This window comes from Neolamprologus multifasciatus, chromosome 14 (assembly GCF_963576455.1).
Source record: "Neolamprologus multifasciatus chromosome 14, fNeoMul1.2, whole genome shotgun sequence".
Lineage (NCBI taxonomy): Eukaryota > Metazoa > Chordata > Actinopteri > Cichliformes > Cichlidae > Neolamprologus > Neolamprologus multifasciatus.
This window is the reverse complement of record NC_140452.1, coordinates 30,195,613-30,219,777: the sequence shown is the minus strand read 5'-3', so window position 1 is coordinate 30,219,777 and position 24,165 is coordinate 30,195,613. Positions and strand designations below refer to the sequence as shown.

Here is a 24,165-nt window from a genome sequence, read left to right as displayed (position 1 = left end):
ACATTCTGTGTAACGTCACAAACACCCTACCACTGTTAGACGCGTTCGTTTTTTAGACGTCACTTTGGGAGAATACAGCTTTCGGTGCATTAACTGCATTTTTGTTTGCTTAAACAGGCAAAAATTATAACTTTACACGATAGCGCAACGAAAATCATCGCTTTATAGAAATGAATGTAAGTACAAGCTTCATTTTACTTCTCTAAACATACTTTTCACATCTCAACATCCTGAAGAGAAAACGTAGATGCTAAAAAGTAAAACAGATAAAGACTGTTGTAACAATAACTGAGATATGAAGACAGCTCATCACTTTTTCTGTTTTCATGCTTTCTGTTGTTATGGCATAAAGTTAAAATACTTTGGTCATTTAAAAAACAAACCTTCTAGGATTAGATGTGTGATGGTGTAATGTCGTTTAGTTTATCACAGTAAAATTGTGAATCTATTTTTGTAAAATAATTTTTAAACATTTCAAGTCAACTCAGCTTTTTTTCCTTTAATCTGATTGTCTAGAGATATACAGAGGACATAGAAAACACGGAGAGAAGGACAGACACTCTTTCCCGAATTAATCAGATTCTTCGACCTGTAGAGGACTTAGAAAATCGGATCCGTGCCCGGATTTTCAATGGTCACTTGGAATCCAGGGTGGCTGTTGGAAACGTGACAGCCTTCAGAGAAACACCCAGGGACAGCCTGCATCCACTTGGTGAAATTTTTGGGGAGATGCAGCCGCAGCGGGAATTGAGCTTGGCATCTTCATTGAGCTCTGATGGAAGTTCAATAACACCTCGAGACAGTCGCACTCCCAAAGAGCTCAGGGCTATCCCATTAGTTAAGACACCCTCTCCTCCTCCACCATTTGCTCCGTGTCCTCCATCATCTTCTCGACCTCACAGATGTCAGATTCCAGTGAGGTCAAAAAACTACAGAGAAACAGGTCAGTTCTTATATCGACTCAGTAAAGAGTCAGAATGTCAGACATTTAAACCCTTCAGACTTTTAATCAGCTGTTGTGTGAGAGATAAACCCTCCAACCAGAGTTTACACATTGCTAAAACACATTGAATGTTAAGGTGTTGCCATGGTAAAATAGCTATAGAGGTAAAAAATATGACATTTCAGCTTCACTTTTTATCCAGCCTGTGATTTGGTTTTATTTGAATACAAATTTTGGTAAATGGTTAATTATGATTGATTATGTTGAATTGAAAAGTTGTATTTTAATTTAATAAACACACTTATAGACATACATGGTTTGCTCTCCCCTTTAAAGTGCACTTTTGTCTTGTTAATTCTCAACCCTTGCAGCTCGGCAGCGGCTTCTTCCTTCCCAAGCTCCAGCTCCTCCTGGAGCTCCAGTTCCGGCCCCCCCTCGAGTTCCAGCGCCTCAAACTGGAGGAGGAGCTGGGGCTCGAGCAACGGTTGTAGCTCTGACCCCTGCTCGAGCTCGAGCTCCTCCTGGAGCTCCAGTTCCGGCCCTCCTTCCAGTTCCAGCTCCACGAGCTGGAAGAGGAGCTGGGGCTCGAGCAAGGGTTGTAGCTCTGACCCCTGCTCGAGCTCCAGCTCCTCCTGGAGCTCCAGTTCCGGCACCCCCTCGAGTTCCAGCTCCACGAGCTGGAAGAGGAGTTGGGGCTCGAGCAAGGGTTGTAGCTCTGACCCCTGCTCGAGCTCCAGCTCCTCCTGGAGCTCCAGTTCCGGCACCCCCTCGAGTTCCAGCACCTCAAACTGGAGGAGGAGCTGGAGTTCGAGCAGGGGCTGTAGCTCCAGCTCCTCCAGCTCCAGCTTCTCCAGCTCCAGCTCCTCCAGCTCCAGCTTCTCCAGCTCCAACTCCTCCAGCTCCTCCTCAAACTCCAGCTCCAGAACAAAGGAAACCTCGAAGGGTTGTTAGACACCCTCCAGAGGTGGACTTTAAAGGGCTTATTGTGGGGTACCTCCTGTCAATTGAAAAAAAGTTAGGGGAGGAGCTACAGCCAGTCTCGAATCCTTCAGAGACTCTCCGTCTGAGCCTCAGCCTGCTGAGTCAGGACGACTGGTAAAATGATTTTCTACTGTTAGCATTGATTATTTTCAATTTAATGTGAGGATATGAGTTTTAAAACTATTTGATCTTCCTACAGGCAGAAAAAGATAGAGGGGCTGCGATACATCCGCACCCTGGCGCAGCATCACCCAGAGGAGTTGGAGTTAAACCTCCGTACAGTTTGCTTGGGGGTGACACAAGAGGTATACCAGCTGTTTTTCTCTCTACATCTGTGTTTTTGCCACCCTCTTCTGTCCATGTTTGCAAGCGTGCCCTGTCTCATGCAGTTTTGTAACAGGTTTGATTTCTAACTGCTGAAATTTTCCTCTGATTCTTTAGATTAAAAACAATCCCCCTTGTGTGTCCTGTGCGGCACTGGACACCGTAATATATTTGTGTGCACACCTCAGAGAGAGGATGGACAAAGAAGCTGAATTGACCTGTAAGAGTTTACTCCAGGTGTTTGCAAGGGCAAATGCCAATGTGTTAATTCAGCAGCATGCCAAGGAAGCTCTGACAGCTCTGGTTCACGTTTGCAGCCCGAGTCGCTTTCTAAACAGCCTGGTGACTAACGGTTTGAAGTAAGTTCACACCTGTGAAGAGTATCTGTGACCCCAGCATCACAATCAGATCAGGTGAAAATCAAACACACTGAGTGGATTTGTCTGTGTTTCCTTTCCTCAGACATAAGAGCGTTCTCGTGAGAGCTGGTGCCGCACTGGGGCTCCTTATAATGAATAAAGTCACAGAAGCGGAGAAAGTTCTGTCTGCAGGACAGATTTTCACCAAATGCTTCCTGTTGGCTGTCAGTGAACTGTGTCAGGATGCTTCCCCTGAAGTCAGGTCAGTGTGAACTTTTAACAATTATAGGCTGATATTTCTATTTTGACTTTCTTTTGATAAATTCTCTGCATTTACTTAGAAACTAAAGTGCTGATTAAAAATGCTTCTCTCTGCAGAGCTCATGGAAAGGCCATCCTAAAAGACCTGGTCAAACAGAGGAAATTCAGAAAGATGTGGGAAGAAAGCGTCTCGGATAAATCCCGCTATGAGGTGGAAAGAAGACTCAGAGACGTATTTCAGAAATAGCAGACACAGGTAAGCCGCACAGCACACATGAGCAGCCTTCAAATTAAGAAACCACTTTGAAGGCTGCTCATTTCTGTGTGGCATTTTCAGAAATTTCCCACATCACGTCAGCTTCAGGTAAGTATATATGTCATTTAAATATTTAATATAACATTCACAGTAATTAAATATTTAATATGCACAAAAAACACTCCCTTATCCACCAACCGGTCGAGGCAGATGGCCGCCCTCCCTGAGCCTGGTTCTGCCAGAGGTTTCTTCCTGTTAAAGGGGAGTTTTTCCTCTCCACAGTCGCTCATAGGGATCAATTGGGTACAATAACTTTGTTGCTTTTTGGTCAGTCACATTGACCAAAAAGCAACATGTTCTTAATAGAGTGGCAAGTGAGTGTTTTACATTTTCCATCTGTGAACGGTAGCTTCTACCGCTCATTTATTGATTTGGCACAAAATAAAGAAAACTTTAAACGACAACAAATGTTCTCGTCTTTCTTCAAGTCATTTTCAATAAACAAATTCAATAAATCAAATTGCATTCAGAGTTATTCTTGTATTTCCTCGCGTAATTAGTGGCTATCTAGTCAGTAGCCTAAAGTGCAATATGTTAGCTACTAATAATATCTTTGTATTGTTTTTGTTTGGACCGATGCTCACAGGCTTGCTCCTGTTTGTTGTTGAGGAAAAATAATTTAAACATCGAAACCAAACCGATTTTCTGAGATTTATTTTAAGAAATTTCAAACCTCTTGTTACGGATTCAAATATTGGGAATGGATACAGGAGGAAAACCAAAATAACAACACTGGTCCGGCCGGGTCAAGTCAAACGATGATTTAATGAACACACGCGTGGGAGATGGACACCATACAACAGACAGCATCAGATCTCAAAATGGTGGAGCCTTGATCAAACTCTTATAGCCTCTAGTGGCCCCCACCTAATCATCAGAGCCTAAACATTCTTTCTCACACAGCGCCTAAGCTACGACCTTGGCTCCCCGTTTATCTGCTCCTGATGAAATGGGGCAGTATGCTCTGTTCTCTTCTAATCAGACAAATGAGACGATGACTTTCTGTGAACAGTATTTCTTATAACTCAGCAGTATAATGCATCATAAAACAATATCATTCATTCACAATAAATCAACAGTCTAATGTAATGCAAATCAGTTTACCAAATGTAATAATTATCACCTTCTTCTAGTTCAGGAGCATATTGCAAACTGAAACTACACAATAATTCACAATCTTTAATTAGGGGTCTAACATGGCATAAAATAATATCATAATCCCACACTCTGCAAAGGGATCAATAAAGCCGTCGTGTGGATACAATCTTGTCTATTCAGTGGTTGGGAGTGAAATTCTCACCTTCATGTAGGCACCAGCTTGATAATTAAGTGTGTCAGCAAGACCAGGTATTTAAGGAGCGGCTGTGGAAGCAGCCAAAGTAACTGCTGTTTCCCTTTCAAGCTTCCTAGTTTTTCCTGGAGTTCAACCTTCAAGTTGATTCTTCCCTCCCTTAATTCAATTGACTTATTTGTAAGCTACATGTATGCTCACTAACAAAGCGAAATGAGCTAAACCTAATGGTGCTCTTTAAATTTGAAGAAAATCCAGTTCACTTTCTTTTCTCATCAGTCCTCTCGATTGTGTCTTGTAGCAGGTTTTTGGCTTTAACACATCAAAGATCTGATGGGTTGAGTTGGCCATAAGGCTTGTCAAAGTTTAATGTTGGTGGCTTATTGGGAAAATAACAACCTGACCGGACATGTGAAGATTACAGCGCGACATTCGCAGCTAAAACACTGTTAAAAGTGCAGTTGGTGACAGAAAAACGGGGTATTTTAAAACTACACCACCAACATTGCTGCCTGTGATTTGAAATGCATTCTGGGATACCTGGCTGCCCCAAGTCTACACAAGCAATCGATTATCTAGGATCGACCTGTTTTGACTTACTTTGCACGGCAACCAATCAAATGTTAGAGAAGCTGCATGGGCAGCGTTAACCCTGCCCCCTGCGTTTGATGGGTGAGGTTGACAGATAAAATTATTTCATGATGAGAGCCAGGCGCCAGGACTGCCAAAATGAAATAAATAAATATATCATTAAATAATTACTTAAATGTGTCAATAATTAATTAAAATGTGAAATACATAAATAATTAATTAAATGTGTCAATTAATTAATTACATGTGTCATAACTATTTATTTAATTAATTATTTCCCATTTTAATTAATTATTGACACATTTAATTAATTATTTAATGGTGTATTTAATTAATTCATTATGGCAGTCCTGGCGTTCCATATCAGAGGGGCAAGAGGCAATATTTTGGTAAGTACTGACACAGAGGTAAGTGACTCTCCAGGTTTATTAAAGAAGGAATCAGAGTTTGGCAGTGCTGCTAAAAATTCAAAATGATTGAATTTAAAAAATAGAATTTCTTTCATTTCAATATTAGAAAACCAGACTGTTTATATTCAGTGTCATTTATGCCATTTAAATTTAAATGCTCATTTTTGTTTTGTGTGTGTTGTTGACGAGTATTAAGACTAAGACACAGATTATTTTCTGTCCCAAGGAAGGTCGATACGTTGGCCTTTACCCAAAAGCAGACTCAATAAAAAAAGATCTTTTCACGGGAATACAAAGTTTCGTTTGTTACAGGAATCTTAATCACATGAACGTGGGTGAGAAACACTGGCAAGGACTCCAGTGTAACAGAGGGAAAGCTTGGTTAATAATGGGCAGGACACACTGGGAGCAAAGGTGAAGCACAACAACTGATTTTCTTACTTGCCTATGAGCTCCTGGAGTAAACCAATGTGCCAGGTTGGGGAAGTTTCACTCTTGGTGTTTCTAATTTATATGCAATTGACTGAAGCATATACATATTGAATTATTCACAGGACTTTGTACAAAATATAAATGTCTTCCATGTGTTATATTGTGGTTTGATGTTTGCATATGTGGATGTTTTGTTTCTCATTTTTTTGCTTCCTCCAGACTTGGGCTATTCCAGATGCTCACCTGAATGGTAGAGAATAAAAAGAAGCCAGTTGCTGTTACAGGGGTTGGGTTCTTTGGTGTGTTTTGGTGGGTACACTCATGCTTTCATTAATAAAGATTACTAGATGATAAATATTTTTGCAGCCTCGTGCCATTTTGTTTGAACCTATACGTGACTGCTGGCCAAACTGATATAAAGTCTAAGTGAAGTAAATAAACTGCCTGTGGCTTCTCAGGAAGTCCTGCATTTGGGTCCTGTTATTCACTCAAACCTGACAATAACACATCACCCTGTTTTACCTGTTTTACACCAATATACAATTTATTTCCAAAATACTTTGTTACAACAAAGAAATAAAAAAAACAAACATAGATTTCATAACTTTTTATGCTAATCATTATTTGAAAAGTCATTACAAAACAGGCCGTTTTTGAAAATTCATATGTAAATATAACTACAGTCATGAATAATCAAACATGAATGAAGACTATGTGCTGTCTTAAGACGTTCAAGGATCAATCAGTGTCAGTTAGCAGAATGAAAGTGTTTTATGGATAAAATTGTAACTCCTGCGAGAGAAACAGAATGATGTTCTGTATGGTCAAAGGAGCTTGCAAAGAAAAGCGTCTGGAGAACAGAGAAGACATTAAATTGTCTTAGAAATGAACTTTTAAAGCAAGATTGGAATATTGTATATGAACAAACAGAAATTAATAAAGCTTACGAAGGATTTTTAAGAACATTTAACACATTACTTGAAAAAAACTGTAACTGTAATTGAAATCAATAGTGTTGTGCCACAACACAGAAGAGCCACCTCCACAGGACAAGACTCAGCTGTCCATCTGCATCTTAAGGATAAAGGACACTCTTTCGAGGATGCCAATGTTCACATTTTGGACAGAGAGGACAGATGGTTTGAAAGAGGAGTGAAAGAAGCCATCTATGTCCACTGTGAGCGACCATCTTTGAACAGAGGCGGTGGTTTACGACACCAACTCTCTGCCATCTATAATCCGGTTTTGAGATCCCTTCCCAGACGCCTTAACGCCCACTCACATCCTGGGCCATCTGACCTCAGGAATTCGCATGATAAGGTGGGGCCAGGTTTCACAATGAACTGACCAAATCCGCACTTAAGCTTAAATTTCAAAACTTACATTTTAACTACTGATTTTATCTACTGTTCTGATTTTATCTGTTTTGATTTTATATACTGTTTTGTTTGTTTGTTTGTTAATTAGTTAGTTTGCTTGTTTTAATCAATTTTAAATCATGCTTTTTATTTGTTTTTGTTTCTAATGTCTCTGTAAAGCACTTTGAATCACCTTGTTGTTGAATTGTGCTATACAAATAAACTTGCCTTGCCTTGCCTTGCCTTACCCGAAACTCTGGCTGATTGGGACCCACACCCAGTTCCACACCTTGGCTCAGGCGATTAGAGGATCATCAGGGGGTCCTTTTGTCCCTCTGTGGGGGGATACTCCCACTAGGTTTATATCTGGGACTCTCCACCATTTGACCTTAGAACTGAAGAAGCTTCTCGGATGAGAGGTGAAACGTCTTCAAGTAAACTTAAAGAAGTCCAGACGCCTTTCTTTGCAAGCTCCTTTGACTACGATGACCTGGATGACTAAGAACCTTCACGGAAGATGTTCTGTATGGTTTCATTTCAATTTGGCCATAAAAATATTACTTTCTAAAAAATACAAGCTAAGATAGGCTACTTTGTTTAGAAGATGGTGTAAACACTGTAAATAGTTTTTTTTTTAAAAAATTAATAAATTCACTGAGGACCATCTTGAAAATGTCCTGAACTGAAGCCATTTTCAGATCTATAACAGGAAGGGAAAAGACTCTTCTTAGATTGGTTTTGGTGTTTCTGTGTATGAACATAATCGCCATCTAGTGGCAGAGAAAAGGAATCAAAACACTTTCTGAATGAGCTGCCACAGCAGTGGTCCAATCTTCTACTGTGTTAGGAGTATTCAGACAATTTTGACATACTTTTTTTCCACAATGGTAAAACCAAAATTAGGTACATAATTCATGACAAATAAACATGTAAAAGGGTTCAATGATATAAAACAGCTCTGTATCAAAGGCAGTGTGGAGTAAGCAGACCTGCTTCTGTTCACTCTGAAGATGAAGCTACTTTAAGAAAACCCTCAGAGCCCCAGAGCTTCTTTCACGCTGCAACCTAGCAGGACATTTCCAGCATCCACACACTCTGACACACATGATGCTAAAAACACAACACAGATATTAAAGTAATGATTGTGGGAGGAAAGCTGTAAAATGAAACAGTTTTTTAAAGCTGTTATTTTATCTGTTACAATCATTGCTAGTACCATTGTGAGCACAGAGCCACGAGGCAGCCTTCATAGCCAGAAGCTCCCACTCGTCCTTTGCATCCATCTTGAAACCATGAAGCCAGATCAGAGCCAGAATGGTGGCCCACACTTCACTGCTGGTCTAATTCACCAAATCAAAATCAATCAAATAAAACAGACAGAACACACATTTTACTTTCTACAACCAGTAATATTAGATATGTTTGTGTACTTCCTTGTCACACGGGATCACCAAGGTGGGCAGCTCTGCATATTTGATTTGGCAGATTATTACACTGGATGCTCTTCTGATGAAATCCCAAACTGTGATATCATAAATGCTCTAAAATAACGTGCTGACATGTTTTACAACAACTGATGAGGAAAATAATTTCTGCTGGTTTCTGGATAATATCAGATGCTGGTGCAGCTCAGTGGGAGGTTAGGAGTGTGATTACCACCAGTGTTTTAGCTTCTGATATGCAGATGTTTATTCTCAGGCTGTGAGGCAGGCCTACATTTAGTTTGACTTCATTTTATTTGTTTTATGGTGTGTTTTTAATTATATATATCATGTGTTTTTGTTCAAATTATAGAATCAAATCAGTTTTATCTCACATTATCATTTTGTGCTAATATTTAAATTGACAGCAGTGCACCTTTTCAGGCTTTGACTTTTCCACTTCCTCGTTGGTCTGTCCCAGTGCAGCAGCCAGAGCTGGATCAAGCAGCCAGCAGCCAGACGCCTCCTGCAGGGAGACTAACTGCAGCAAAGGGTCTCTGGGTGGCTGCTCAGGCACAGCAGCTGGAAAATCTAAGATGCAATAAAAACAAAACCTGATTATGGTGCTAGATGACAAACAGAACTCTACATGATAACCCAGTGCATAAAACACCGCACTGTAAACTATGCACTATCTATCCTTCCATGAAAGAAGACTCAGAGACGTATTTCAGAAATAACAGACACAGGTAAGCCGCACAGCACACATGAGCAGCCTTCAAATTTAGAAGGAAACTTCTGCTGCTTTTGCAGTTAACTACCATGGTTGATTTCCTTCTACAAGTGTCCAGAGTAAGGAGAGACTAAGATGGTGAGAGGAGACGGGACAGAGGCTCTCCATCCCTGATGAAACACCAGGACAGATTCAGCAGTGTGTGAAGAAGAGGAGGAGAAAAGGGAGCCAGCAGCAGCTGAGAGATGGAGAGAACAGGGGGAGAATAGACACATGTTCTCTGTAGTTGAGGGAGTGCTAAAAACATTTAAAACAGTTTCTAGAAATGTGGGTTCTTTTTGTGCATTTGCACAAGTATCTCCAACACAAACTATAACAGCTGCGTACAGGAAACCACTCACTTATGTTTACCCTGCAGGACAGGATCTGACAGGGAAAGAAGGAAAAAGAAAAGGAACCAAGGACAACTTTGATAATGCTTTGATTTATCCAGAATATATTTAGTTAAAATGTTTTCATCACAGTGGGATTGTGAAGGTTTTAAATGGGAAAAGTATGCGGCTCATTTAAATCAAAGGTTCAAAGACCTGTGCAAAGTTGTACACACCATGTGTGGTTCGACATGGTGCTCTCTTTCGAGTCTCATGTAAAAGAGATAACAAAGACCGCCTTTTATCATTTGAGGAACATAGCCAGAATCAGACAAGTTTTGTCAAGCGACACTGCAGAGGTTCTTGTCCATGCATTTGTGTCCTCACGTATTGATTATTGTAATGCTCTTCTTTCTGGGCTACCAAAGAAAAGTTTTAGAGGTCTACAGATAGTGCAAAATGCAGCTGCTCGCATTTTAACAAGAACTGTGAAATTTGAGCACATTAGCCCTGTACTGAACTCTCTTCATTGGCTACCTTGTCAGGTTCGAGCAGATTTTAAAGGTCCTGCTGCTCACCCACAAGGCTTTAAACGGACTGGCACCTTCATACCTCTCCGACCTTTTACATCTATACGTTCCATCCCGTGCTCTCAGGTCTCAGGACTCTGACCTTCTAAAGGTTCCTAGAGCCAGAAAAAAGACAATTGGAGAGCGTGCTTTTTCTTTACGTGCCCCGTTTCTGTGGAACACCCTCCCTCAAGATATTAGGCAGGCATGCTCTGTGGAGGTTTTTAAAACTAAGCTGAAGACACATTGGTTCACCCTATCTTACATCTTTTAGTTTTTAAATTTTTACTGTTTTTAACTTGTACTGTGTCTTTTACCTGTATTGCTATGTATCGCTTTTATTTTTTTATTTTAGTTGTACAGCACTTTGTTTGAAAGCGTTTTACAAATAAAGTTATTATTATTATTATTTATAAAGTTTTGGTATTTTATAAGAATGTCATGTTTCTGCATCATCTCTCTCCTGTTAGAGCCTCTTACCCAAACAGCCTGTTTAATGCTCTGATATCTTCACATTATAAGTAAATTATATTGCCCAGTTTTCTGTCCAATAAAAGAATATTTCCTGCATCAGTTTGACTTCCATTGTATGTGAAACGTACAAGGATCAAATCTTTTTAGTTTATTTTTGGGATATTGCCCTTAAATATAACTAAAGCTTTCAGCCAGTGTTCATACAATACTAATAATTGTCTGTTAGACAGTCACAAGTTATAAATGATATGAAACAGAAATATATATATATACTTTGAATTTTAACTGAAATGTAATATTTGAGACAACTGAGTTACATTTCACAACTGAGGATTCTTTTGTTTTCAAATAATGGTGTGTATATGTAGTAAAATGTCAATAATGTAAATCCTATTATATCTGTACCATCAAAATTCATTTCAACAGCTACACTAGCAAACTAGTTTACTAGCTAAACTTAGCATAATTGGCTATGGGGACTCAGGGCATGGCATTTATTAATAATTACATTTCATTATCTATATCTTTACCACACATTTGCCACACAGGTGTAGATAGTGTAGGTGGAGTAAATGCCTAAATTGTACTGATTAGAATATCCTGGACATTCAATGCTAAGATTCAGCATACTGAATTACATAGTGAAGCTGAAGGATGAACGCTAACTTTTTTCCACTCAATCAAAGTTAACATGAGGGTTCCCGATATCCCGGTTAAGGACAAGTCACGTGTAATCACATGGCAGGATGCTGTAAAAGGACCAAACTTCTGTCAGGAGAAGAATGTAAAGATACTGGAATCTAAAGGGTTAAACCCCACAAAATATAATTAAAAATTGATATGAATATTTTAGGCAGAAGTAGTTTTAAAAGACTGACTCATTTAAAATGGAAAACAATAATAATTAAGATTTTTATAGCACTTTTTGGAGAGGGACTGTTTTGGGGCTTAGGGACACGAGTGTGAGTTGTTGTTGTTTTTTTATTTGCCCCTGTAAAAAAAAAAAAAAAAAAAGATGGATCAAAATGAATGTTAGTGCCAATCTTTGACCCATCTAAAGACCTAATTATAATAACAATCAAATATTTTGTTAAATCTATTTTATGGAAAATATTTAAGTTTTTCGTTTTTTTCTGTTAAAAAACCTGTGCAGTTATGTAAAGATACTGGGATCTAAAGGGTTAACCCCAAGGAAATATAATTAAAAATTGATATGAATATTTTAGGCAGAAGTAGTTTTAAAAGACTGACTCATTTAAAGTGGAAAACAATATAAATATATAACATTTTTATAGCACTTTTTGGAGAGGGACTGTTTTGGGGCTTAGGGACACGAGTGTGAGTTGTTGTTGTTTTTTTATTTGCCCCTGTAAAAAAAAAAAAAAAAGATGGATCAAAATGAATGTTAGTGCCAATCTTTGACCCATCTAAAGACCTAATTATAATAACAATCAAATATTTTATTAAATCTATTTTATGGAAAATATTTAAGTTTTTCGGTTTTTTCTGTTAAAAAACCTGTGCAGTTATGTAAAGATACTGGGATCTAAAGGGTTAACCCCCACGAAATATAATTAAAAATTGATATGAATATTTTAGGCAGAAGTAGTTTTAAAAGACTGACTCATTTAAAGTGGAAAACAATATTAATATATAACATTTTTATAGCACTTTTTGGAGAGGGATCGTTTTGGGGCTTAGGGACACGAGTGTGAGTTGTTGTTGTTTTTTTATTTGCCCCTGTAAAAAAAAAAAAAAAAAGATGGATCAAAATGAATGTTAGTGCCAATCTTTCACCCATCTAAAGACCTAATTATAATAACAATCAAATATTTTTTGAAATGTATTTTATGGAAAATATTTAAGTTTTTTGGGTTTTTTCTGTTAAAAAGCCTGTGCGGTTATGTAAAGATACTGGGATCTAAAGGGTTAAACCCCAACTGCACATTCCCTTGGGTTCCTTCCATAAAGGCTTTTTACATCCATGTCATGTAATTATCAGCAGATTGTTAAGTAAAAAACTATGATCATATTAATGCACACAAACATCTCTAGACACATATGCTAATGCATTATATTGCCGGAAAAAAATTAAGCTAACTGCACAGTGTTGCCTTGAGGCATGAATGAAAATTAACAGTTTTACTGTATAAATAAATTTTAAAAAGTAGAACAAACAATCAAATATACTTCTTAACATATTCATGCACATGCAAGTATTTTTATATACATTTATTTCACTATAAACATGTAAAATAGTGACGGAGATGTCTCTCATGTAATGCAGCTTACAGAACGAAGTCTCCCCTCCCCCAAATGAAAGTCACACCACCCCCCCATCATTTTATTGGAAAGAGATGTGCCTGGTACCATTATTTGGAAAAAAAAAAGAAGGTTTTTTTTTTTTTTTGAAGGGCCAGTGTGTGAGGCATGAAAATGTGGTTTGTTGCCTCAAGACAACGCTATGGAGTAGAGGCATAACATTTTTATAGCACTTTCTGGGGCAGGACCATTTTCATTTTATTTAGTTTCATGCTTTTTTTTTTTTTAAACACTATGAAAAACACTGTTTTTCATACTTGTGTTGAAAAAGTTTTGTAGATTTTCGGGAGGGTACTGGAATTCAGGATTCTCCTGGAAAAATCAAGAGGGTTGGCATATATGTTTGGGTGCAGTGTATTTTTTGCATTCAAGTACAATAGAATAACTTTAGTGTTTGGGTTGTTTTTTTTTAAAAAAAAATAGTATAAAAATGCAGCAAGATATTAAAAAAACAGTTTTATTGATTATAAAATAGACTAGATTCATATCAGTATTGGCAGATATACAAATTTAAGATATCAGTATCATAAAAAAGTGGAGTTGCACTATTTCTAATTTGTAATTTGAGAATAGGTTTGGAATTCAGGTTTTTATTGAGACTTGAATTCTTTTTTTTTTGTAAAATTCCTTTTCGATTTGACGTATTTATTGATGGATTATTAATTCACTTTGAAAAATGTATTTGGTATATATGTATTATTTCTATACATTTTACATCAGATAACCACTTAGGTTGCAAGATTCAGATAATTATTTATTAAAAGCTAAGTATTTTAAATGACTTAGACTCGCCTGTGTTACCAGCTGTCAGCTACGTAGAGAAGGATCCTGGTGTGATTTGTCTCTCAGAAACAGTTCATAACTTCCCTTCAACTCATTCATATGACCTAAAAGGTAAACCTGTTTCTCCATCACCTGTTCAGCTCAGCTGAACTTTTCCTCTTTCAGGCGCAAAGTGGGCAATAAACAAACAAGAGAGATGGGTTTTCTTTATTTTGTGCCAAATTAGTTCCAAATCAATAAATGAGTGGTAGAAGCTATGGTTCACAGATGGAAAATGTAAAACACTCCCTTGCCACTCTATTAAGAACATGTTGTTTTTTGGTCAATGTGACGGACCAAAAAGCAACGCAGTTATTGTATCCAATTGATTCCTATGAGTGACCGTGGAGAGGAAAAACTCCCTGGCAGAACCAGGCTCCAGGAGTGCAGCCATCTGCCTCGACTGGTTGGTGGATAAGTGAGTGTTTTTTGTGCATATTACATATTTATTTACTGTGCAAATAATTAAATGACATATTTACTTACCTGAAGCAGATGTGATGTGCATAATTGGCTAAGTGGACTCAGGGCACGGCATTTAATAATAATTACATTTCATTATCTATATCTTTACCACACATTTGCCACACAGGTGTAGATACTGTAGGTGGAGTGAATGCCTAAATTGTACTGATTAGAATATCCTGGACATTCAATGCTAAGATTCAGCATACTGAATTACATAGTGAAGCTGAAGGATGAACGCTAACTTTTTTCCACTCAATCAAAGTTAACGTGAGGGTTCCCAATATCCCGAATAAGGACAAGTCACGTGCAATCACATGGCAGGATGCTGTAAAAGGACCAAACTTCTGTCAGGAGAACAACTGAGATAATCCATCAACAATATAAGGGTTAGTCATTAATGCATCGCCTGGGCTGTAGTTACATCGTAAGGTTTGGGGACATTTATGGTGGCCCTGAGAGGCCAAACGGACTGCAACTTCAGAAAACACTTGCAAAAAGAAAAATGCTGCAAAAAGAAAAATGCTGCAAAAAGAGAAACACTTGCAAAAAGAAAAATGCTGCAAAAAGAAAAAACACTTGCAAAAACAAAAATGCTGCAAAAAGAAAAACGCTTGCAAAAAGAAAAAACACTTGCAAAAAGAAAAATGGTGCAAAAATAAAAACACTTGCAAAAAGAAAAATGGTGCAAAAAGAAAAAACACTTGCAAAAAGAAAAATGGTGCAAAAAGAAAAACACTTGCAAAAAGAAAAATGGTGCAAAAAGAAAAACACTTGCAAAAAGAAAAACGCTGCAAAAAGAAAAACGCTGCAAAAGCACACACAACACAACGGAAATAGGAAAAAAGACAACGGAAATGTTTCTGGGGAGACAATAACCGGACGGACCAGTTGCACGAACCAAAACATGCTAACAAGTGCACTGGGACTGGGAGACACATCAACGAAGTGGAAGCGGAGCGGCCAAAGAGTAAACTTTCAAAAGTAAGTTCTGAATATTATGTCACTTATTTATGTGCAAATGTTTAATAATGAGGAACATTAAAACATTACTGTTGGCCACATGCCGGCAAAGTTATGTGACATTAGCGATGTTTGTACTTTCAGCGTTTACTTTGTTTTAAAGTCTTTACTTTATACGCCGTTCGATAGTCGACCTTAATCTTACAGAGAATGTGATGATTTTGTGGATAATTAAAGTCAGTCATATATCCACAAACACAACAGGCTGAAAGTCAGTAATGCTGCTCGGTTTGCAGTCCTGAATATCACGGCACAAGCAGGATTCACTGCACTGTTAATGTTAGCTAAGTTATATTGCTGCCTCTGTTCGGTGGTGTTGAGCCAAATGGACTTTAACGTGTGTTTGAACGAGCTGATGGTTCACTCATTGTAGCGACTTCCACAGTCGCTAGAGGCCGGGGATGGAGCCCGCCTATTTGCCTGACGCGCTGTCACCTTTATGCAATAATGCCAGAGATGGAATTGTTTGCTTGTTTATTAAAGTGTTTACAGAGTAATGTCATCTCGAGATTTGGACTCTTACAACGTCACAGGCTCTAATGTAACAAGACGAAACATGTTGTGCAGCGGTCAACAAAAACTATGGTTACCCAGCCCTCCTCTCTGTCAAAATCAAAACCAGTGAATGACAGACTGACAACGCCCTCTTAATGTCACCGCTAGCACCCACGTGACTCCCATTACACATCACCATAGCAACCAAACAAATGAAAACCCAGTGATCATCAAAAAATTCAATACATTTAATTATGGCTCCTACACTCATTAAGCTGAAAGAAAGATGCTTTAATCACAGCAGTCACACATGTGTCCACTGTACCAGCTGGGAACTCTTCTTGTTTAGCACTCGTAATAACACTAAATCCTTCTGTTTGTAGCAGTGTATACACCTGAGACTGTCACCTGTTTCTTTCTCTCTGATTGTGGAATAAAAGTATGAACATGTATTTATAAGTTACACTTGTGTTTGAATCCTGCAGCTTATCACACATTTGATTTCCATGTATGACGACTGCAAGTGTCCAGAGTGAGGACAGACTGAGGGACCCACTGCTGCACATCACCTGTGAGGCTTTCCACCCCAGATGATCCACCAGGACAAACTCAGCAGTGTGTGAGGAAGAGGAGGAGGAAGAGCCAGCAGCAGCTGACAGATGGAGAGAATAGACAGACTGTTCCCTGTTTGTGAAGGACTGCTAGGAAAGTTTAACATAACTAACTGTCTGTCCTGAATCAGTCTTATTAGGTAATGTTCAAATAATTTGATCATCCCAGTCTTTTTAGTGTGGGAGAAAGTACTCAGGGCCTTCAAGTTACACACTATGAAAGGCAGCAACAAGTTTAATGTTCAGAAACCTAAAGTATGTATCAGCAGCAGAATGGAGCTAAAAAATAATTGTAAAGGTAAGTTAATCTATAGTGTTACATCATATTCTATAAGGATGTTATGTGTTTGTATACTTTCTGCCCAGTTTGACCCATTTAACAGAAGTCAGCCTGTTTAAGGCTCTGATATCTATTCTGTATGACTTAAAGCAGTTATGACATGGTCTGATTTTCTCACCCAATAAAGGAATATTTCATATATCAGTCTACTCTTCATTCTATCAGAAACAGTTATCACAGCTCGTACATTTGCTTCTTCCACACATATATAAGCATTGAGCCAAATTTAGTAATGCCAACATATTAAAAGAACAATATTTGTCTCTTATATATATAATACATCTATATATACACTGTCACAGGTACTTGTCTTTAAGTGAAGATTTAAGGTGATAGGAAATATAAATAAATGCAACTTGAATCTTTACTGAAGCTCAGTGTTTGACACAGTTCACTCACATGTGCTGTACCAGTGTACCTGCACATGTGATGTGACAATAGAAGTGATTTGATTTGAGAGTTCAAACTCATTGCTGTAATAACTTATGATTAATATAATATTGGCCATATTATATTTACATTACCAAAGTGAGATGACTTTAGTCTCATGAACAACATTAGCTAATTGTTATTTACTAGCTAATCTTAAATGACTGTTGAGTACAGAAATGAAGCCATTTCTGTAAAGGTAAATGGACTGGTTCTTATATAGCACTTTTCTACTCTGTCCGAGCACTCAAAGCGCTTTATACAGCTAATTCATTCACCCAATCACACTCCTTCACACAAGCACTTCTAAGTTTAAGTGCTAAGTATCTAACATTCATACACATTCACACTCCGATGGATGCATCAGAGAGCAACATGGGGTTAGTATCTTGCCCAAGGAATGCATGCCAATCCCAGGCTGCTCCAGTCTGCATATTTGGCATGCAGACTGGAGCAGCCTGGGATTGAACCACCGACCTTCTGGTTAGTGGCTGATCCGCTCTGCCACCTGAGCTACAGCCACCCCATCTGTACTGAAGTACAATCATGTTTTACAGTCCTGTGGTCTCAGCCTCAGATACTTATCAAATCACACAAAGCTCATGTAGAAACAAATGTACAAAATATGTTCTCCTTCATTTCTGTCAAACAAAGCTGTATGAAACGTTTCCAGCTGTTAGTATCATGGTTGCTAGGCAACCTGGGCAGCGCGACGGAGGCTAGACCGTCCCATTTCACAAGCCTCGCACTTCCGGCCTCAGCGGTCTTTGAGTAATGCGGCCCTTGAGGACCGTTCAGGCTGCGTACTTTAAGGCTGCAGACCCTGAATTGGGAAACAGTCCCTGAATTGCTGTATCCCAATTCAGGGCATGCCCGATGGCCAGTCCAGCTATGAGCTATAACTATAACAGCTATAACATGAGCAACTTCTTTCTATTTTACATGTCATTAACACTCACATATTAAACAGCTTTATACTTTCCAAACCTCAATGACACTTTAGCAATAAAACATCTTTGTATCATAAACTTTATATAAAATAGTAAAGTGTGCGGGAGTACCAACCTTCATAATGAAAAGAAAATAAATCTATATGAATGACCTTCCTACAAGACAATGCTCTGGGCGCTACGACCCACAATAACAAAACATTAACGCGACGTTTCTGCTAGCGGCCTGCGCAGCCAGACCCCGCTGTCTCAGACTGATGCGGGTCAAACGTGCGTCTGTGCCCATAAGTGTTACAGGTACTGTCTTACTTCTTTACAACTTAGCATGGAGATAAAACATTGCTATGTAACAAACAGTGGTAGTATTTTTTACCAGGTACTAACCTGCAAATACAGGTAAAGTTCAGGAGCAATGAAGACAGTGCACTCGGTTTGCCTCTCAGATTGCATCGGAATAGTGGGCGGAAGTCCATCCCCCTAAAGCAACTGGGTTGCACCTGCCTTAAAATAACAGTTCCACCTGAGGTGTTGCTCCATTTTTTTGTACCTTCTGTACAGTTCATGTGACAAAATAATATACAGGTTAAATTGGTCATGTTACCAAAGTCATTTTGAATATTAATAGCCACAGAAAATAACTGATAAACAAATTAAATAAATTAAATTAAATGATTAACACAAACGTGGCCATGCATTTTGGGTGTGCCACAATTACCTAATAAGACTGATTCAGGACAGACAGTTAGTTATGTTAAACTTTCCTAGCAGTCCTTCACAAACAGGGAACAGTCTGTCTATTCTCTCCATCTGTCAGCTGCTGCTGGCTCTTCCTCCTCCTCTTCCTCACACACTGCTGAGTTTGTCCTGGTGGATCATCGGGGGTGGAAAGCCTCACAGATGATGTGCAGCAGTGGGTCCCTCAGTCTGTCCTCACTCTGGACACTTGCAGTCGTCACACATGGAAATCAAATGTGTGATAAGCTGCAGGATTCAAACACAAGTGTAACTTATAAATACATGTTCATACTTTTATTCCACAATCAGAGAGAAAGAAACAGGTGACAGTCTCAGGTGTATACACTGCTACAAACAGAAGGATTTAGTGTTATTACGAGTGCTAAACAAGAAGAGTTCCCAGCTGGTACAGTGGACACATGTGTGACTGCTGTGATTAAAGCATCTTTCTTTCAGCTTAATGAGTGTAGGAGCCATAATTAAATGTATTGAATTTTTTGATGATCACTGGGTTTTCATTTGTTTGGTTGCTATGGTGATGTGTAATGGGAGTCACGTGGGTGCTAGCGGTGACATTTCTGTCCAAAGTTTAGTCTTCAGCAAGTGAAACGCATGCTCAATCAGGTTAAGATCAGGTGACTGACTTGGTAAACGGACGTTGCTTTGAAGTGCATGTCTAAGAAACTGGCTCCCTGATTCTCAGGTCCTTCTTAGATTGAAAACATCATCAGTCCTGTTGCTGTACGGTCAAAGTTGCCTGCTGCCGTGATCCATTCCACTTTCCATGCTTTTCAGTTTAAGCCAGTCTCTTCTAGTCCTCTGTCCTGTTTAATCTTTTCTTGTGTGTTGAAAATAAACATTTTAATATTCTTATTGCTTGTCTGGGTCTGCTTTCTGGGTCCAGCTTGAGCCTTGGTTATGATAAATACCATATGTCAAGGGAAGTGTTTGTACTCCTGGTGCTTCATGGAACCTGACATGACAGAAGGTTTATCCTGTGTGGGATAAAAGGTTCAGTTGAGTGATAGCTCTTGGATAGAAGCTGTTCTTTCATCTGGCAGTGGGTGAATTCAGTAACCTGTGCCGTTTGCCTAGAGGGGGGCAGAGGGAAGAGACCAGTGGATGTCCTCCAGAGGCGGCAGAGGCTGGCCAGTGATGTCCTGAGCAGTTTTTATCACCCTCTGGAGAGTTTCTCTGTCTGCTGCTGAGCTGTTCCCAAACCAGACAGTTATACAGTACAACAGGATGCTTTATATTGAGAGTAGAAATGCTCTAATAGATTTGCAGACAGGTGGGGCTTCTTCAGTATTCTGAGGAAATAAAGTCCCTGTTGTGCCTGTTTTATAATAGGAGCACCATTCGTTGTCCATTTAAGGACCTCATTGATGGCAACTCCCAGAAATATAAAGCAAGCACCCCCTCATCCTCCTCACCTCCAGATTCCAGTGGCCTGAGCGCCCCTCTCTGTCGCTTGAAATCAATGACTTCTTTTGGTTTTTTAATATTTAGGGAAAGGTTTTTATAAGAGCACCAATCAGATACTGACTTGATGTCAGATGTTTTATATTATTATTTTGTGGACATCAGATATCTGATATCAGCAGAGATGGAAAGTAGAAACCTAAAGACATTGAAGGTTAAGCAGTGATTCTTTTTTACTGTTTAAAATCAAAACTTTGTGAGTTTTTATTTCAAATAATAGCTGATGAGCTTCATCTCCATATTTTACCAGTTGGTGATGGTAATTCATCATCATTTGAATGTACTAATAACAGAGTTGCAGCAACTGAAGATACATAATTTAAACAATTATTCACCACACATTTATTTAACTCAGCTTTTTAACTAAGCATTACTCCATTACCAATTGATTAAATTGTATATTCTAACTGAGGAAACTTAACTTTTATACTTCTTTAATTGGCGATTCTGTTCTGAGACATGTGAAGTTAGAGACACCAGCAACCATGGTCAATTGTCTTCCAGGGGCCAGAGAAGGTGACATTGAGGAAAATTTAAAACTGCTGGCTAAGGGTAAACTTAAATTGTCATGTTTCGGCTGTGTACAGGCAGGAGAAGGACCCAAACGCAAAACTCACGACAACAAAATTAAACTCAAAAAGCTGCTTTATTGCAGAATGGCATGGAAAACTAAACTAAACTGGGACACGGATAAACTGACACGCAAGGAAACACAGCCATGAGGGAGACTACGACACTGACAAAGAGAAACACAGGGCTTAAATACACTGAGGGATAACGAGGGAATGAGAGACAGAAGGAGAGCACAGCTGGAAGTAATCAGGCTGGACGGAAAGGGAAGCAAAACTAGAAACACTGACATGAGACACGGACCTTCAAAGTAAAACAGGAAACACACTGACTGAACTCTAGACATGTGAACTTAACAGCAACTGGGGAGACAGAACATAGGAACCTGAAACATGGTACAAAAAGGTCACAGTAGACACAACATGGAACACACAAATTACAAAGCCAAAGAACTAAACCTATGATAACCATAACTGAAACCTAAGGAAACAAGAAACAGTACAACAAAGGACTCAAATCATAAACCATAATATAAAAACACAAGATGTCTTCAAAATAAAATAGGGAACATAATGAAACGCAGACATGACTACATGAACTTGACAACATAACAGACATGAAACACATGAAGGGCAAGGGAGACTTAACAGGGGTTGGAAGACACAAGGGGAATCTAATAACAAAGAACTAGAAAAACTCATGAGCTTAATTATATAAACATCCAAATAAACTAAACTCAAAACACTGGGTCACAAGACCCAGGATCGTGACATAAATTCAGTAAAATTATAATTCACATCGGCACTAATGATACCCGGTTACGTCAATTGGAGGTCACCAAAATGAATACTGAATCGGTGTGTAACTTTGGAAACAATATTGGAGTCTGTAGTTTTCACCGGTCCCCTCCCCAGTCAGACCAGGAGTGACATATTTAGCCGCATGTTCTCCTTGCTGGCTGTCTGAGTGGTGTCCAAAAAACAATGTGGGCTTCATAGATAATTGGGAAACTTTCCAGAGGAAACCCGGTCTTGTTAGGAGAGACAACATTCCTTAGATGGAGCAGCTCTTATTTCTAGAAAATTATTTCTAGATAAAATTTATTAAACACATATTAAAAACATGACTATCCAGAGTTGGGACCAAGAAGCAGACTTGCAGTCTTACATGCCTCTCTTCTCTCCTCCCAGCAAAACACCGACTTAAATGAGTCAAAACCCTGGAGTCATACTAATTATCAGAATCCTTGAATCACAGGCCGAGTGCTATGAGATTGACTCTAAGATCACAACCTGATTAAAAACAGAATCTAACATAAACATTCTTGAGATTACGGGATGGCAAAAAATGTACTTTAAAACAAGATCTTCTTGTTTCATCGGGACAGTAAAGTCCCATAAGAAAGAATAGGCGTATCTGTGTAAGAACAGGTATCACTGCTATGGAGTTTAATGTTTTACATGCAGACTCAGGGCTGCTAGTCTCCTCTCGGCATTTAAACATTGGTGATTTAGAAACTCACAGTTCAACAGCACAACACTGTGTTTCCTTTTTACATCAAACATTTCTTTCAGCCATCTGTTTTTATCAGTGGATACATGACTAACTTTTATTCAATAGCCACAAATTACACAAATCCAAGATTAAATCTTTTATTTATCAAAGATATGTGATTACACATTCATACAAGGAGCTAAGTTTCTATAAAAAATAAACAGTGTAAGAAAAACATTATAAAATAATAATAAATGTTTTATAAAAATCATATTCTTTGATGATCACATTACATGTGTCACATCTGTTTTTTGTTTTTTTCATTTTGGACTGAACATGGTAACGCCTGGACCTAAAATATCAGGGCTGATTTTTTTGTCCCTTCCAGGCCGGCAGCCCTCCGTTAAGAAACCATGTTCTGATCTCATTTCCACATTGATACAACCGTGATGAGTTCATTTTATTGCGCTTTCATTGAATCCCTTTGATCTTTATTTAAGGTCATTGGTTGGATACTTATCTGTAAAAAACAGAAACTCACTCGATCAAATTGTTAAGTGGTTGAGCAGGCTTATCCACAGCTGAGCCGAGCATCCCTGTACACCAGACAGTTACAGCAGTTTGCTGGTTTAATTTGTCTTGATGGCTCACACCTGTTGCATAGTGAGTTTCAGTTTCTACCTTCTGGGCAAAGGTTTCTGGTTTCAAAATGTAAAACATGGAGGTTTAAAAATAGCTTTTTTGTAGCAGCCATTACTCAGATGAACAAGTTATAGTTTGTTTGTGGTTGTATTAAGAGTATGTGATGGATGGCTCATGACTGCACAACAAATCTAGCTATGCATTCCCTCTGCTGGACTTGATTTCACTCGCTGTGAGACATGGTTGATGATGAGGTCTCATTTGTTAGTGGAAATTATGTCCAGCTGTTTACTTACATGACATGAATTAAAAAATGAAAGATATGCATTGGAATAGGAAAAAACTTTGCTTTACTATGACTTTGAATTTAAGCTGCATATTTTCCTCAACCATGATTAAAAAAAAATGTGTTGAAAGACAGAACTGGCCAGGTGTGTCGGTCTTTTTAAATATTTTAAAATTAAATTTTTATTTTTTTTTCATGGTGACTCATTAGAAGGAATGACGGGTCCAAAGTCATGTGTGTTTTTATTTGTTTAATATTTGATGCTTTCAAGCAAACAGAAACATTAAAGTTAGAATACAAAAGCAATAATCTCTGGTCCTCCTACAAAGCTGACTTTGGACACATGCAGCATAAAATAAGGCACATTAGATAATAAAGTTGGACAATGCAAAGATTAATGTGGATGAAGTATGAAGTAAATCTGCTTCTGTGTATGAATCGTAAAGAAGTTGTCAATTTAATAAAAACCTCAGAGCCCAAGGGCAGTTTTTTGCACACTGCAACCCAACAATATATTTCCAGCTTCCACACACTCTGTCACAGACGGTGCTGAAAAAAAAAGCAACACACAAAATAAAATATTCAATTAGCATCTTAATAACTGACCGACTGTAGCAACTCAGTATAGCCATCACAAACTGAATGCTTATTTTTGTGTTTACTAC

The 24,165-nt window shown here is 38.5% G+C and overlaps 2 protein-coding genes across 3 annotated transcripts; one reads left to right on the top strand and one right to left on the bottom strand.

The window, feature by feature from the left end:
- Window positions 1-8,654, top strand: LOC146504356 (uncharacterized). Of its 2 annotated transcripts, XM_085130309.1 has the most exons (8): window positions 1-176; window positions 517-943; window positions 1,315-2,038; window positions 2,124-2,229; window positions 2,366-2,607; window positions 2,711-2,869; window positions 2,986-3,124; window positions 3,206-8,654. In XM_085130309.1, exons 1-7 carry the CDS (start codon window positions 171-173, stop codon window positions 3,113-3,115), a joined length of 1,794 nt encoding a protein of 597 aa, XP_084986435.1. In that variant the 5' UTR covers window positions 1-170; the 3' UTR covers window positions 3,116-3,124; window positions 3,206-8,654. The 2 variants fall into 2 exon arrangements, with proteins under 2 accessions (XP_084986435.1, XP_084986434.1); XM_085130308.1 differs by having other exon boundaries at window positions 2-176; window positions 2,986-8,654.
- LOC146504355 (von Willebrand factor A domain-containing protein 5A-like) lies at window positions 3,931-10,434 on the bottom strand. The gene is made up of 4 exons (XM_085184397.1): window positions 10,404-10,434; window positions 9,124-9,278; window positions 8,483-8,606; window positions 3,931-8,376 (listed from the first exon to the last, which is right to left on the bottom strand). Exons 1-4 carry the CDS (start codon window positions 10,432-10,434, stop codon window positions 8,300-8,302), a joined length of 387 nt encoding a protein of 128 aa, XP_085040523.1. The 3' UTR covers window positions 3,931-8,299.
- Between the last annotated feature and the right edge of the window lie 13,731 nt (window positions 10,435-24,165).

Excerpts from the sequence above, each read along its gene's own strand:
- LOC146504356 (XM_085130309.1), top strand. Across the intron at positions 944-1,314 it reads AAAAAACTACAGAGAAACAG|CTCGGCAGCGGCTTCTTCCT; the intron begins GTCAGTTCTTAT and ends CAACCCTTGCAG. Across the intron at positions 2,039-2,123 it reads CTGCTGAGTCAGGACGACTG|GCAGAAAAAGATAGAGGGGC; the intron begins GTAAAATGATTT and ends ATCTTCCTACAG.
- LOC146504355 (XM_085184397.1), bottom strand. The coding sequence starts at position 10,434 with ATGGAACGTATAGATGTAAAAGGTCGGAGAG. Across the intron at positions 9,279-10,403 it reads AGATGTAAAAGGTCGGAGAG|ATTTTCCAGCTGCTGTGCCT; the intron begins GTATGAAGGTGC and ends ATTGCATCTTAG. Across the intron at positions 8,377-8,482 it reads GTGGCTCTGTGCTCACAATG|CATCATGTGTGTCAGAGTGT; the intron begins GTACTAGCAATG and ends TTGTGTTTTTAG.